The sequence below is a fragment of the Chenopodium album genome, chromosome 22 (assembly GCF_948465745.1).
Source record: "Chenopodium album chromosome 22, dcCheAlbu1.1, whole genome shotgun sequence".
NCBI classification, from domain to species: domain Eukaryota; kingdom Viridiplantae; phylum Streptophyta; class Magnoliopsida; order Caryophyllales; family Amaranthaceae; genus Chenopodium; species Chenopodium album.
The window spans coordinates 34,722,540-34,737,674 of NC_137855.1; the positions used below are offsets into that span (position 1 = coordinate 34,722,540).

At 31.8% G+C, this 15,135-nt stretch overlaps 1 protein-coding gene across 1 annotated transcript; it reads right to left on the minus strand.

Moving 5' to 3' along the window:
* Nucleotides 1-608: 608 nt before the first annotated feature.
* LOC145604254 (uncharacterized) lies at nt 609-7,975 on the minus strand. Its single transcript, XM_081660189.1, has 4 exons — nt 7,288-7,975; nt 5,058-5,633; nt 2,100-2,614; nt 609-1,136 (listed from the first exon to the last, which is right to left on the minus strand). The coding sequence occupies exons 1-4, from the start codon at nt 7,973-7,975 to the stop codon at nt 609-611; spliced, it is 2,307 nt and encodes a 768-aa protein (XP_081516315.1).
* Between the last annotated feature and the right edge of the window lie 7,160 nt (nt 7,976-15,135).

Below are 15,135 nucleotides of genomic sequence, written 5' to 3' on the forward strand. Positions count from 1 at the left end.
AGGGTAGGTTTAATATAATGTTTGTATGTTATTCGAAAAGCGCACATGAATACGAGCAGAACAAAGTAGAGGCCTATTTTATAGGGCGGGTCCTTTCTTTTGTAGATTGGATTCGTACCCTCATCCCCGGACCCTATTTGGCTCAAGACCTTATGGAGTTGATGGTGATTTTGGATTGTCTTTTGGGTTTACAAGTTCCTAAAACTTGTTGGCGACTTTTTTGCTCTCTTTTCTTTCCCTTTGGAACGTCACCATACTTTAGTGTATGATCACAGTGGGGTTCAAGTTTGGTATCATAATGCTTGAAATATTCCCTACACTCGTACTATAGTATTAGAAGTTTTTCGCAACAACAACAACGACGACACAACAAATAATAACAATAAACAAATCAAAATAATCATAAACTAATTATAAAGTTGGACTAAACTAAATTGGAATGAATTAAATGGACCTGAAGTGAATTAAATTATATTGAATTAAACTGAATTGATTTGAAGTAAACTAAATTAAAAGGGCTTGCATGAGCTAAATTGAACTAAATTAAAGTTGATTGAAATGAAGTCAAAAAACAAGACCTTACTATGAGAAAAAGCAAAAAATCGCGATTACACGGTACATTCTTTCTCTTTTTTCCTATCTATAGTAGGGACCAATTTATCTAGTAGTTTGTACAAAAAAGACTTTCTGCTTGATATTATGGCTACGAGAGAGCACATGAAAAGAACAAGGATGGCTGTCCATAATGACTTTTGGTGTATCACAGCGTAGATTCCGGTCACAAACGCCATCAAGGTTCCATAAAAAGATTGCACGAGTACTAGCACACTGCGGTCAATTAGTACCTGCGACTCATGTTGATCTGAGACAATAGACCATACAAGGCAGAATAAGGCTAACATTGCACAACACATAGCATATGTGTCTGCCAGTATGAACACTATAAAGTAAGCCTTTGTTGCTAGAATAGCTTCTCCGGTATCTTGGTTAAAGCCTCCAGGGATTGTAAACGCAGCTGCAAATGTAAGCGTTGCAAGAAGGGCCGCCACGACTGATAGTGTCGTTCTCATTTCTGTGGCTGATGAACCTAGATTTTGTAGTCTTGGATTGATTCCCAAACGTCTAGACATCTTGTCCTTCAATTAACAATTAAACAAAATATCACACAATTTTAAATAGGTTGTTACCATCCAATTTGAATGAACGTATAAATCAGCCTAAGATTAGATTATTTTTTTTTCACTGAATGACATAACTTGTTTTAAGACGTCCATTGCAACATCAACTCGGAGCTGAGATTAATTAGGAGATACGACAGCAAATATATTGATCATTGTAAACATAATGAGTATCAAAGGGTAGAAAGCTGATTATAATATACTACGTAATTAACATAAAATATAAAGAAATCGTGAAATAGGACCTTTTAAATGGTCGACTTTTTGAAAAATGACCTTTTAAGTGAAAACTTGTAAAAAAAGGACCTTATTATTAAGTTGTATTTTGTTTTGTATGGGAACATGGATACTTGGGTGAGCTTGCGAGGTTGTCAACACTATCACATGTTAGTCACGTGACTTTTCACCCATTTCCCGACCTCCATGAAAATACTGTATGAAAGTGTTAGGTCAAGAAATAAGGGAAATTTGGGGAAATGTTTTTTTTTTTAAAAAAAAAAAAGAAACGTGACTAATACGTGATAGTCAACCCTAAAGCTCCGGCGTTGACCACCATGCAAAAGCTCACCCAAGTACCCCTTTCAAACAAAATACAACTTAAAAAGTCTTTTTTCACAAGTTTTCACTTTAAAGGTCCTTTCTCAATAAGTCGACCACTTAAAAAGTCCCTTTTCACAATTTTATAAGTCTCATTCTCATCGAATCAAGCAAGCCAGTATTCTCATACACCATCATAGCCTAACATAACAATTAATTTAAAATTTGTCAGAAATGTGATAGACTTTGTAAGAAAGATCTTTATATTTAAAAAATGTGGCAAAAAAAAGTTCTTATTAAGTAAAAGTATGTGACACGATAAGTATAAAACTAACTGAGATGGAGGTCATGGAGGGAGTAATAGTTTAGAAGAAGTTGACGTACCCATTCATAATCTCGTTTACATAGCTTTGCTAACAATTTTGCAGCACTTTGATTCTTTTTATCCCTGATATTGCGATCAACCCCATTTTTTAGTAATACTTCTGCAAGCAGGATATCCTTTCTCTCAAGTGCCCAATGCAAAGGTGTTTTACCTTCAATATCAAGACTGTTTCTCATTTCCCAAATAAAAGGAACTTTTAGAAATTTTTCATAGTCTTGGTAACTAGCCAATTTAATATGGTGTAGGGGTGAATCTTGCTCTGCTATACAAAGCTTCTTGAAATCTGGGTGATACTTTATGAAGGCTTCAAGAGCTTCTACGTGACCTCGACCGCAAAGTGTGATCCAAACATTAGGGGAGCTTTTGATTGAGGATGGATGTTCTGTTATCAACAACTTTGTAAGCCATTCTGGACCAACTTCTGATGTCATCTCAATGGTTGTCTTCTTGTTTGGGTAACGCTCATTGAACACTAAATAAGGAAATGTTTTCAGCAACAATTTGGCTGTAGTATCTGCAAATAAACTTTAAACGTTACTCCCTCCGTTTTTAAATACTTGTTTCACTTTTCTTTTACAGCCGTTTTTAAATACTTGCTCCATATAAAAAGAGTTAAAAACCATATAAAAATCAGTAATTCTCCGCTTTAAATTTTAGACATTATATAGAGGATGACTTTGAATGGGCATTGTATCAAATTAAATCACAGCCGTCTATCTATTTTGACTAATATGAACCGTCGATAAAGTTGACTATAGATTTTATTATAGAAAACGTTGACAAAAAAAAAAAAAAAAAAAAAAAAAAAAAAAAAAAAAAAATTCTTAAAAATCAATCACGTTCTAATTCAGTTTTCAATAATTTGTAGCTTTTTTTTTCCCCTTTTTCCTGCTATCGATTTGCTATCAATTCATTCTTCAATTCTTAATTGTGTGTTGCTTCAATCTAATTCATCCTATTTGTAATGTGAGTAAGAAAAAAGAAGGGTTGAGAACAATTATAATGTGTATTTTAACATACCCATCATCATTCTATTGAAACTATCAGTTTTTCCCTCATCTCCATTACATGCTTCACCATTTAAAGTTCAATATCCCATTGCCTCCGTGTTTGGATGTCCATTAGACAATCTTAAATAATACTTTTTTTTTCACTAACAATGACAATTGCTATTTGCTAATTTGCACTAATCACGAGATAATCATGGCAGGTCCATTAGAATTAGATTGAAGCAACACCCACGATTAAGAATTGAAGAATGAATTGATAGCGAATCGATAGCAGGGGAAAGGAAAAATAAACTGAATTGGTAATGGGATAGAAGTTTAGAAAATTAGAACGTGATTGAGGGTTTGTTCACATAAACTGAACTGAGCTGAACTGATTGGAGCTGAATTGAACTGAACTGATTGAAGCTGAACTGAACTGATTGGAGATGAACTGAGTTCAGATGAATATTTTATGAGATAAGGAAATTAGGAGCTGAACTGAACTGAATTGAAATTAAGTAAATATGAACAGCCCTGATTTTTAAGGGTTTTTTTTTTTTGCTCAAAGTTTTCTAAAATAAAAATTCAAAGTCACCTTTATCAACGGTTCATATTAGTTAGGAAAAATTGCTCCCATTAATCTGAACTTTGCCTCGTCCGCCGAAATTAATCTCAACTTTCGTTTATTATCTATTGCACCCAACTTTAGAGGGTATTAATTTCTATTGCACCCTACAGGTCATCTAACCTGATATTACAGGTTACCTAGACACGTGTCAACACGTGATAGGTCCAAAAAAAATTTAAAAAAAAATAAAAATAAAAAAACCAAACCCAACCCAGCCCCCCACCCTTATCCCGTAAACACTCCACCACCACCCCCGCCTCGCCGGAAATTCACCCCCACCCCTGAAATCCCCTTCCCCGCTGCCGAAAAACGGCGCCCATCACTCCCCCGCCCCGATAACCCACCTTATCTTCCCCATCCTCGCCGTTTTCACCTCCATCTCCACCGAATTTCAACCCCTTTAATTTGAATTAGAGCATAAATTGCTAATTGTTGCTGCTTGTGCGCCAAATTGGTGATTCGGGGGTATGAGTGTGTGTTGGGTGAGTTGGTAGAGGTGGTGCTGGGCAAGTTGGAAAAGGTGGTGTGTGAGTGTGTGTGGTTTGGTGGTGTTACTGGGCGAATTGGCGGAGGTGGTGTGTGATTGTGTGCGGTTCGGTGGTGGTGATGGGCGAGTGCAGCAGGTGGGTTGTGGGTTGAAGGTGATTAATTGAGGTTGATGAAGATCGGAGATGAGAGATGACGGTGGTGGTTGATGTTCTTAATGGTGGTGTGTTGTTGCTAAGAAGGTGGCGAATTGGCGTCGATGTGGGCCACGGAGAGGGTGTGTCCGGGGTCGAGGTGGGCCAGGGATGCGCTGCGCTTCTTGTGGTGTTGGTAAGGTGGCTGGGTTCTCTAGTGGTTGTGGCTGAGTGTAAGGGAGGTGGCGGTGGTGGTCTGGTGGAAGGGGATGGCTGTTGGGGTTTTTTTTTCTTAATTTTGTTTTAATTTCTTTATTTATTTTTCATCCAATTACATATTGACACGAGTGCAAAAAAAAAAATTAATTCACAAATGTTTACCTGATTTACCGGTTGCAAGTCATTTGGGTGCAACAAAAATTAATACCCCCTAAAGTTGGGTGCAATAGATAATAAACGAAAGTTGGGATTAATTTCGGCGGACGAGGCAAAATTCAGATTAATGGGAGCAATTTTTCCTATTAGTTAAAATAAATACACAGTTGTGATTTAATCTAATACAATGACCACAATTTTATTGTGGCCATTTGAAAACTGTCCCAAGATATATAATAGGAGAATGATGATCAATTCTTTGTGGGCGGAGGGAGTATTTAACAAAATGCATGATTTGTAAACCAAGATTTTAAGCAGATTACTAACAATCAACTAGATTCTCACCTTGGCACTTGAGCACGAGGTGTAAGAGCGTTGGCTGTTCACGGTCCGTATTGGTAGTTCCAATTCTCGAAAACGCTGAGTATTCAGCGATACGTAATTTTAGAGAGCCTCCAGCAACACAGCTGCATATTTGTTGCACTACTCGATCCATTCCAGCTTCGATAGCGAGGAAGAGTCGCGATTGCCAAAGACTGTCATGCTCTATGTAAGTCCAAGAGTCTTTAGAAATGAACAGAAATGCTAGATCTTCATCTCTATTACGCAATGCCATGTCAAGAGGGGTGATTCCATCTTTGTTCTCACATCGCCAAAGCGGGGGATCAAGTGGCGTACATTTTTCCACAAGATAAGATGCAAAATCTTGGTAACCATGATTTACAGCAGCATGTAGAGGTGTGTTACCTTCTTGGTCTACAAAACGGCTTAAATTCTCCAAGGCATTAATGTTAACCTCTTCCAATAATTGAAGCAGCCATGACGACTTGCCTATGTGTACCCAGTTATGGAGCAACGAGAAATCATGTTGATCCCCCATAAGTTTTGAGTGCTTCTTGTACATTATTCTCCAAACTTCTTCTGTAATAACAGATTATAAGTAAGTTCTGAGTGCTTCTTGTACATCATTCTCTAAACTTCTTCTGTAATAACAGGTTATAAGTATTCATCAAGTACTATGACATATATATGACTTTTTAGGGTAAGCATATGTTTGGTTAGGACAAAAAAGTGTTATTCAGGTTCGACTACAACTACAATAAAGTTTACTATATTCAGATAAAATAACTTTAGGTCCAATAAACTCAAATAAGATAAGAGGCATAAGAAACTCAAGTTAGTTATTCCTAGTGATGACAATGATTGGATAATGGCTAGACTTGTTTGTGAGAAATTGGAAATTTTCATACCTCATGATAAAAACTACTTTATTTATTTTTCCAAACTACAATATGCAATTCACCATTGGAGCACAATCTAGGTAAAAAATATAATAGCTTAAAAATTTGATGTAACAAGGTAAGCTACAAGTTATCAATTTATCATTGAAGATGCTCTTAGATGAATGATATACACGTGAAGTAAAAAATTCCTTAGTTAAACGAAGATGACAACTCAAAAACAAATTTGTCTAGCGTACAGTTTGTTTTTTAGTTCACATAATATAAGATTAGCTAGCTTATTATCAGATTATAAACCATTTTTTGTAAGATGTATGAGATAATAATAACTCTGTAAAAATAAAAAAGCCAAAAATTTCTCTATTTTTTCTCTGTTAAGTATATATACTTTTTACAATGAAATTACACTTATGCTAGAAGAAGCTATGATGGAAGTTAAAATTCTGCTGATTTACTTTATGTTCGGAGCACAGAGCACTATAGTATAGATTTCAATAAATAAAGTATTTTTGTCTAGTCTAATTTGATCTGATTAGAAAACTGAAATACAGATTAGAAACCTAATTTGGGAAAAACTAGGAAAAAATTAAGTTCAAACTGGTAATTTCGTTGATATTATATCTCTCTATTACCTTTGCTTTTCCTTAGTCTACCACCAAAGACTACCTTCCTTTACTTGTCATATCTGGCCAACAAAGAACCATTTGTCGACGTACAAATTCAACAATGTGTCCTTCAAGCCTACCACTCATGGCAACAACCATTTTTTCTTCCTAATTTCGTGTAAGAAGAGTTAAAATTCATAGACAACAATCCATTTCGATCGAACCCAAATTGGCCAAATAGAGGAAGAAAGTCAGAAAATCCATATAGTATATGGTAGGTTTTCCCTTTCTATAATAAGATGTCCTAATTAACATGCACTCCATAGTCCATACTAAGCTTCGTTCACTTCACCTTATTTTTGCTGAACCGAAATTATTTTTACTCAAACAAAATTTATTTGCTAAACTTAAATTATTTTTACTGAACTTAAATTAATTTTACTTAATTGAAATTATTTTTTCTGAACTGAAATCATTTTTACTGAATTTCTATTATAATTATTCCTTAAGAAAACTGAATTTTACTGAAATGAAATTATTTTTACAGAACTGAACTTAATTTAACAAAACTGAACTTATTTTTACTTAATATTATTTTTTGTTAAGGTGAAGTGAACATGGCTTAAGGAGAGTGCAAAATGACTTATGGAGAACACAAAAACTGCAAATGAAGCTTGTCCTTGTATTTACTTCCTACAAAAGAAAAAACAGTGAGCAGAGGGCACTTACTTGAGCAATTCTTTACTACCCCTTCAAACATTTCACCGATGACATTATAAGGACAATCGGATTTCAAGATCTTTAAAGCAAAATCATTCAACCCGTTGCGCACAGCTATGTAGAGAGGATCCCATCCATTTTTGTCAACCATGGTACAAAGCAATTCCATATCTATTGACAGAATTTCCAAAGCACATTCCTCCTTATTATAGACGAGGGCCATGTGCAAGGGAGTTGCACCATGCGATTGACAAGCTAACCATGGTTTTCCACCGGGTGGATCTTCAATAACAAGACGATCATCACTGTTAGATTTATAAACACTGAGCATGAGCTGGATGATCTCAAGGCAGCCCCAGCAAGCTGCTAAATGAAGAGGGTTGCTGCTTTCACTCGTCTCTTGTTGGGAGAGGAGAAGTTGGACATCTTGTTTGGGTAACCTCAGAATCGCTTCTCTTATGAAAGGAAGAGGGTAACAGCATGATCCAAATCGATTTAACACAAGGTGGAAGATGTTACCACCTTGGTAACATAGATCTGGAGGCGCCCAGGACAAAAAGTATTCAGTTGGTTTAGAGTCAAGAGCTTTTCGTAAGAAGTCTACATTTCCAAATAACGCTGCTTCCTTTAACTCTGGGTCCATACCACCATCCGCCTCCCTTTTACTAGCACTTGCTACTGGGTGCTCTGCCACCATTAATCTTGTTGGAAACTCACTTCTTACTAGTGTTATCTCTCTTGTTCTAGTTGATTAATTCATGTGTAAACCTTTTCTCTAAAAAAAAATAATAAATAATAATAAAAAAATGTATAAGCCACCTTTTTGGTTGTAGTAAACAATTTTAATCCATTGAATCTACATAGTGACCTATTGACCCGGAACATGCGCTACATTGCTATCCACACACAAATGTATTAAAATGTATCCTACTACTCCTATTACGTAATAAAAAAATAACATACTTATATACTTATACGCGGAAAACGCGGGTAGGAGGAGTGGAGGACTATATTATAAGCCCACTGGTCCCTTTTTTAATTTTTAGTATCCTTAAATTCTGACTTTTACCTAATCCAATATATTCCTTTTTTTTTTTGTCTTTTTCTTTTCTTAATTTTTTTGTTTTAAAAATAAATCTCTTTCTAATTAACTTTTTGTACTCATTGTTTGGGTGTCATGAGCCTCATTTCTCAATTGGGTCACCAAGCCCAGACCCAATTTTGAGCCTCATTTCTCAATTGGGGCACCAAGCCCAATATGCTTAAGTCATTAATTCCTAATCACTACACTCCTCTTTAGCCATTACTACCTACTCCCCCTGAAATTACAATAAAACCCTTACCCACACTAACCACACCCCACTAACCACCTGCAGTTTCCACCCACTAACCACGGTAAACCCACCCACATACCACTAACTGCACTAGTTAGAATTTGCAGTTAATTATCCATTTCTTTTTAACACCATATTCTCTCTTCAAATACTCAAAATAGCTACAATTCAAGAAAAAAATCTTTAAAATTACTACAAATTGCATCAAAACATGTAAAAATGTTTGACATACGAAATGAAGTTCGTTAATCGCAACTAAATTCCGAAGAAGAAGAGTAAGAATTTGTTCATTTAAGTAGAATTTTATATGTAAACCCTAGATTTTATATTTTTTTGCGTTTTGATATTCTAAAACAAACTCTAATATATATAATTACACTTATTTTCGTGTAAAATAGACTAAAATCTACTATATTTGGTGGTATTTTTAATTAGTAGAAACGAACAGAGAAGAACACTTCGAAGGTTCCGTCGAAGAAGACGATTGCTGAACAAATGTTCATTTTCAATTTGATAGATGTTCATTATGATACTAGTATATGATCATTTACATTCTTACCTTACATCTACTAGGGTTCATTCTTAAGAGAAGATTACCCTAATTTTGTTTATGATCTGTACATATTAATGAATGTTTACTGGTATTTAAACATATGTTTATTTGAATGTAAATATGTACATGTGTCATTCTCATATTGAAAATATCCACATAGATTATAATAATACATGTTTAACTTCATATTAAATTATATGCTCTGTGTCAAAAAAAAATTATATGCTCATGAGTGTCATTTGAATATTATACTACATACATTTTCGCTCTAATATTGATAGATGCTTATTCGAATTTGATACATGTTGTTCATTCACATGTCTAAAAATGTTCAACAATAAATCACATATTGCTCATTCATCATAAACTTTTGATGATTCTATTTTAAAAAATGTTCAAAAATAAATCACATATTGTCACTTACATTATTTGTGATGTATTTATTAAATTTGTAATATCAATATAATGTTTATGCATATATATTGATTTACAAACACAATATATTTTGTAGTGATGTTTTATATAAAGTGAAACACGCGTTGCAATAATTTAGAGATGGAAACTCTGAGCCTATATTTATAAGGAGATAATGTCATCAATTATATTGAAAGATAAAAATGAACAACATAGTAATTGGTGGGAATCATATTTTGATAGAAACATGTTGAACCACAAGTGAGTTAATTTGACATATAGCATAATGTTCATGTTCATAACAATGAATACACACATTGACATTGTAATTTGTTTGAATTATAGATAAACCAAATCAAGAAGCCGAGAATACAATACAGCTCAATTGATGCTATTTGGATTAAACAGAAGCTAGAGGCAATTGGAAAGGAGCAAGAAGATTTATGGAAGCTTATATTACTACAAATATTATTCTTTCGGTTATTTGATCATTTATGGATTTCTAAACAATCAAGTACATTAATATTCACATATTTTTTCTAATTCATTAGTGCTTGTTATATGTATATATATATATATATATATATATATATATATATATATATATATATATATATATATATATATATATATATATATATATATATAGAGAGAGAGAGAGAGAGAGAGAGAGAGAGGAAGACTCATGTAAGAACCCTCCTCTATATAAGAACCCAATCTTATATAAGAACCAATCTCAACCCTTTATTAGCTTTGATCTAACCATCTAAAATGATCCTTTAGTAATGGCATTTCTGTAATTTTGAGAATTTCGTATTTAGAACATAGAAAAAAGAATTTAGAACATAAGTAGAAAAAGTTTTAACATAAGCAGAAAATTTTAGAACATAAGAAAAATAGTTTGAAAGATAGCAAAAATTTAGAACATAAACAACCAAAAAAGTTAGAACATAAGAAAAAAATAATTTAGAACATAAGTTGAAAAAAATAATCGTAGCATAGGTAAAAATGAATAACATAATCTGAAAAAAATAATTTAGAACATAGAAAATATTTAGAACATAAGCTGAAAAAATAATTTAGAACATAGGAACAAATTTAGAACATAATCTAAAAACAATTTAGAACATTAAAAATAATTTGGAACATAAGTAGAAAAAATTTAGAATATAGGAAAAACTTTAGAACATAAGCTGAAAAAATAATTTAGAACATAGAAAAAAAATTTAGAACATAAGCTGAAAAAAATAATTTAGAACATAGGAACAAATTTAAAACATAATCTTAAAAACAATTTAGAACATTGGAAAAATTTTGGAACATAAGTAAGATAATTTTTCGAATATAGGAAAAACTTTAGAACATAAGTTGAAAAAAATTTAGAACATAGGAAAAAGTTTAGAACATAATTAGGGTTCTTACATAAGAAAGGGTTCTTACATAAGAAAGGGTTCTTATATAAAGTAGGGTTCTTACCGGATCCCTCCCCTATATGTGTGTGTGTGTGTGTGTGTGTGTGTGTGTGTGTGTGTGTGTGTGTGTGTGTGTGTGTGTGTGTGTGTGTGTGTGTGTGTGTGTATAGAGGAAGGCTCATGTAAGAACCCTCCTCTATATATATAAGAACCCAATCTTATATAAGAACCAATCTCAACCCTTTATTAGCTTTGATCTAACCATCTAAAATGATCCTTTAGTAATGGCATTTCTGTAATTTTGAGAATTTCGTATTTAGAACATAGAAAAAAGAATTTAGAACATAGAAAAAATTTAGAACATAAGTAGAAAAAGTTTAGAACATAAGCAGAAAATTTTAGAACATAAGAAAAATAATTTGAAAGATAGCAAAAATTTAGAACATAAACAACCAAAAAAGTTAGAACATAAGAAAAAATAATTTAGAACATAAGTTGAAAAAAACAATCGTAGCATAGGTAAAAATTAATAACATAATCTGAAAAAAATAATTTAGAACATAAAAAATATTTAGAACATAAGCTGAAAAAATAATTTAGAACATAGGAACAAATTTAGAACATAATCTAAAAAAAATTTAGAACATTAAAAATAATTTGGAACATAAGTAAAAAAAATTTAGAATATAGGAAAAACTTTAGAACATAAGCTGAAAAAATAATTTAGAACATAGAAAAAAAAATTCAGAACATAAGCTGAAAAAAATAATTTAGAACATAGGAACAAATTTAAAACATAATCTAAAAAACAATTTAGGACATTGGAAAAATTTTGGAACAATAAGTAAGAAAATTTTTCGAATATAGGAAAAACTTTTGAACATAAGTTGAAAAAATTTAGAACATAGGAAAAAGTTTAGAACATAATTAGGGTTCTTACATAAGAAAGGGTTCTTATATAAGGTGGGGTTCTTACCGGATCCTTCCCCGGGGAGGGATCCGGTAAGAACCCCTCCTTATATAAGATTCCTAGTTATATAAGAACCAATCTCATCCGTACGTAGGATTAGATTAGGATGAGCGGTCAAGATTAAAACAAAAAACAAAACTCCCCCAAAATCCTCCCCAAACGTTCATACTTTTCATTCTCCTCAAACTTTCAATCCTCTTTACTTTCTCTCTCCTCAAATCTCAAAATCTAGCCCAAATTGCTGCAAAACAACCTAAATTGCTCAAAACAGGTACGTTTTTCTTTGATTTTGTTCTAATTTTATGAATTTCACGTGATATTCAAGTCGATTTTGTACTTTCAATCGCATGATGTCTGCAAATTGGCGATTTTGATTTTTGCAATTTCATTTTCATGAATTTTGCATGAGTTAAAGCCGATTTTGTATGTTTTTCTTTTCGATTTTGTTTAAATTTCTATGAAATTAGCATGATGTTCAAGTAGATTTTTGTTTTTCTTTTCGATTTTTGAAAATTTAGGGTTCAATTTTTGCGGCTTTAGTGTTCGAATTAACAGTTCAATTTTTAGTTCGATTTTTGTTCGATTATTTTGTTCGAATTTAGTTCGAGTTTTGCTCGATTTTAGTTCGATTTTGCTAATATTTTTATTTTTGTTCGATTTTGTTCGATTTAATTAGTTCAATATATGTTCGAATTATTTTGTTCGATTTTTGTTGTTTGTTTTCTGTCAATTTCGAACAGGCTTGTATAATGTTCTAGAATTTTTTTTTTTTTAAAAAAATTATGTTCTAAACTCATTCTATTATGTTCTATGTTTAAATTAATGGAAAATGTTCTAAATTCTTTTTTTAAAAAAAAATTATGTTCTAAACTCATTCTATTATGTTCTACGTTTAACTTAATGGATACCCGACAACATAATCATAATGGAGGTGGATCTTTGATTTTTACGATATATAATTCCACGTTTTAAAAGCATTGCTGAATGCTGCTGAATTATTCAATGGGAAATTGTGCCGAAGAAAATTCAATAATAGAGCATCTAGTCCAGAGACAACATAAAATCAGTTATCATCCCGGCCCATCGCTATCAATTCGTTCATAATACGATGTGACATAACAATCAAAGAGGAATTATAAAAAAGGCGTAAAATTAGAATGCTATCAAAATTTTGATCAATTATACTGGAATGTTGATAGTTCATTATTAGAGTTCATATGAGATTGCAAATAATATTGAAGCATTTGCTGGTAGTTGCACAAATTTAGTCATTTAGGTTAGTTCATGTAAAAATAAGAGTATTATAGTAAGAAATTAGGTTAGCACTTGCAGTAGATAAATTTGCATAATATTTTATAGGAATGGAATCAATGGATGAACATCCAACGGTATATTTTCCTCTGCCAGACTGATGTAATTTACTTGATAATACTTCCTAGTAGTACTGTAGTAGTTGTGTTGGGCAATGTGTGAGCTAGCTATGGTGGTTATTTTAGCAATAATGGAGGCATTTGAGTTTCTACATGTGATCGTTTTCCTCTACTTCTATGGGAGGGTAGTGTGTTGATCTATATCAAAAACCTATTAGCTCAAGTGGTAGAGCACTATGCAAATTGCATAGATGATGTAGGTTCGAATCCTACATACGCTATATTTATAAATAACTATATAAAAAAAAAACTTAATCATCGTTCTTTCCATAGACAAAATTTAGGAAAAACTAGATCATAATTCATAATGTTATAATTTTGAACATAAGAAATAATTTTAGAACATAGTGAAAATATTAAAACATAGGCTCAAAAGATAGGTTTAGAACATATAAAGAATTGAAATTTAGAACATGGACGAAAAAACTAAGAATATAGGAAATGATTTTAGAGCATAGGGGAAAAAAAATTAGAACATAGGCTCACAATGTATAAGTTTAGAACATAGGAAAAAGTTTAGAACATAGACAAAAAAAAATTAGAACATGAAAATGTAACATTGAACATAAATCGAAAATCAAGCATAATTCTAAATTTAGAACATAGAAAAAAAATTTAGAACATAGGGAATAAATTTAGAACATTGGCTCAAAATATAGGTTTAGAACATAGAAAAAATTTAGAACATACACGAAAAACTAAGGATATAGGAAATGATTTTAGAGCATAGGGGAAAAAATTAGAACATAGCCTCACAATATAAGTTTAGAACATATGCAAAAGTTTAGAACATAGACAAATTTTTTTGAACATAGACAAAAAATTTAGAACATGGAAATATAAAATCAAACATAAATCGAAAATCAACCTTTTTATGTTCTAAATTTTTTCTGCTTATGTTCTAAATTTTATTTCTTATGTTCTAAATTTTTTCTGCTTATGTTCTAAAAATTTTTCTATGTTCTAAATTTTTATTCTATGTTCTAAATACAAACTCTTCAAAATTACAGAATTGTCATTACTAAAGGATCATTTTAGATGGTTGGATCAAAACAAATAAAGGGTTAAGATTGGTTCTTATATAAGATTGGGTTCTTATATAGAGGAGGGTTCTTACATGAGCCTTCCTCTATATATATATATATATATATATATATACATATATATATATATATATACATATATATATATATATATATATATATATATATATATATATATATATATATATATATATATTACTAAAATAAAAATGTTCATTATCAAGAAGTGATATGTTCAATTACGTAACAGTTATAACGAAATACTAACCAAAAAGGCAAATGTTCAGTGTTAAAACAAAACATGTTCATTTACATATCACTTATCAGGGAAAAAAAAAATGCTAGAACAAATATATGTTGTTTCAATCCAAATTCTTACTTAAAATTATTTGCCAACCTATTCGCTACATTAGTGTTAAAAAAAAAATTAAAAAAAAAACATAAATAAATAAATAAAGAGCTAACAACCTATCATACTTAGAAGAAATATGTTGATTAGCTACCACGTTGAACACTTTGAACCTCTCTTGGAACACTTGGAGGAACTTGAAAATTTCTTGGAACACTTGGACGAAATTGAACCTTTTTTCTTTGCACACTTAAAGAAAATTGGACATCACTTGGAGCACTTGAAGGAACTTGGCCTTTAAAAAAGAAACTCTAATTTAGTTGCTTCTTGATACAAAATTTCAATCATTAAA

Coding starts and splice junctions, on each gene's coding strand:
- LOC145604254 (XM_081660189.1), bottom strand. CDS start 7,975: ATGGTGGCAGAGCACCCAGTAGCAAGTGCTAGTAAAAGGGAGGCGGAT. Junction 2,615..5,057: donor CCTCGTGCTCAAGTGCCAAG/GTGAGAATCTAG, acceptor GTTTATTTGCAG/ATACTACAGCCAAATTGTTG. Junction 1,137..2,099: donor GTAAACGAGATTATGAATGG/GTACGTCAACTT, acceptor TGTTAATTGAAG/GACAAGATGTCTAGACGTTT.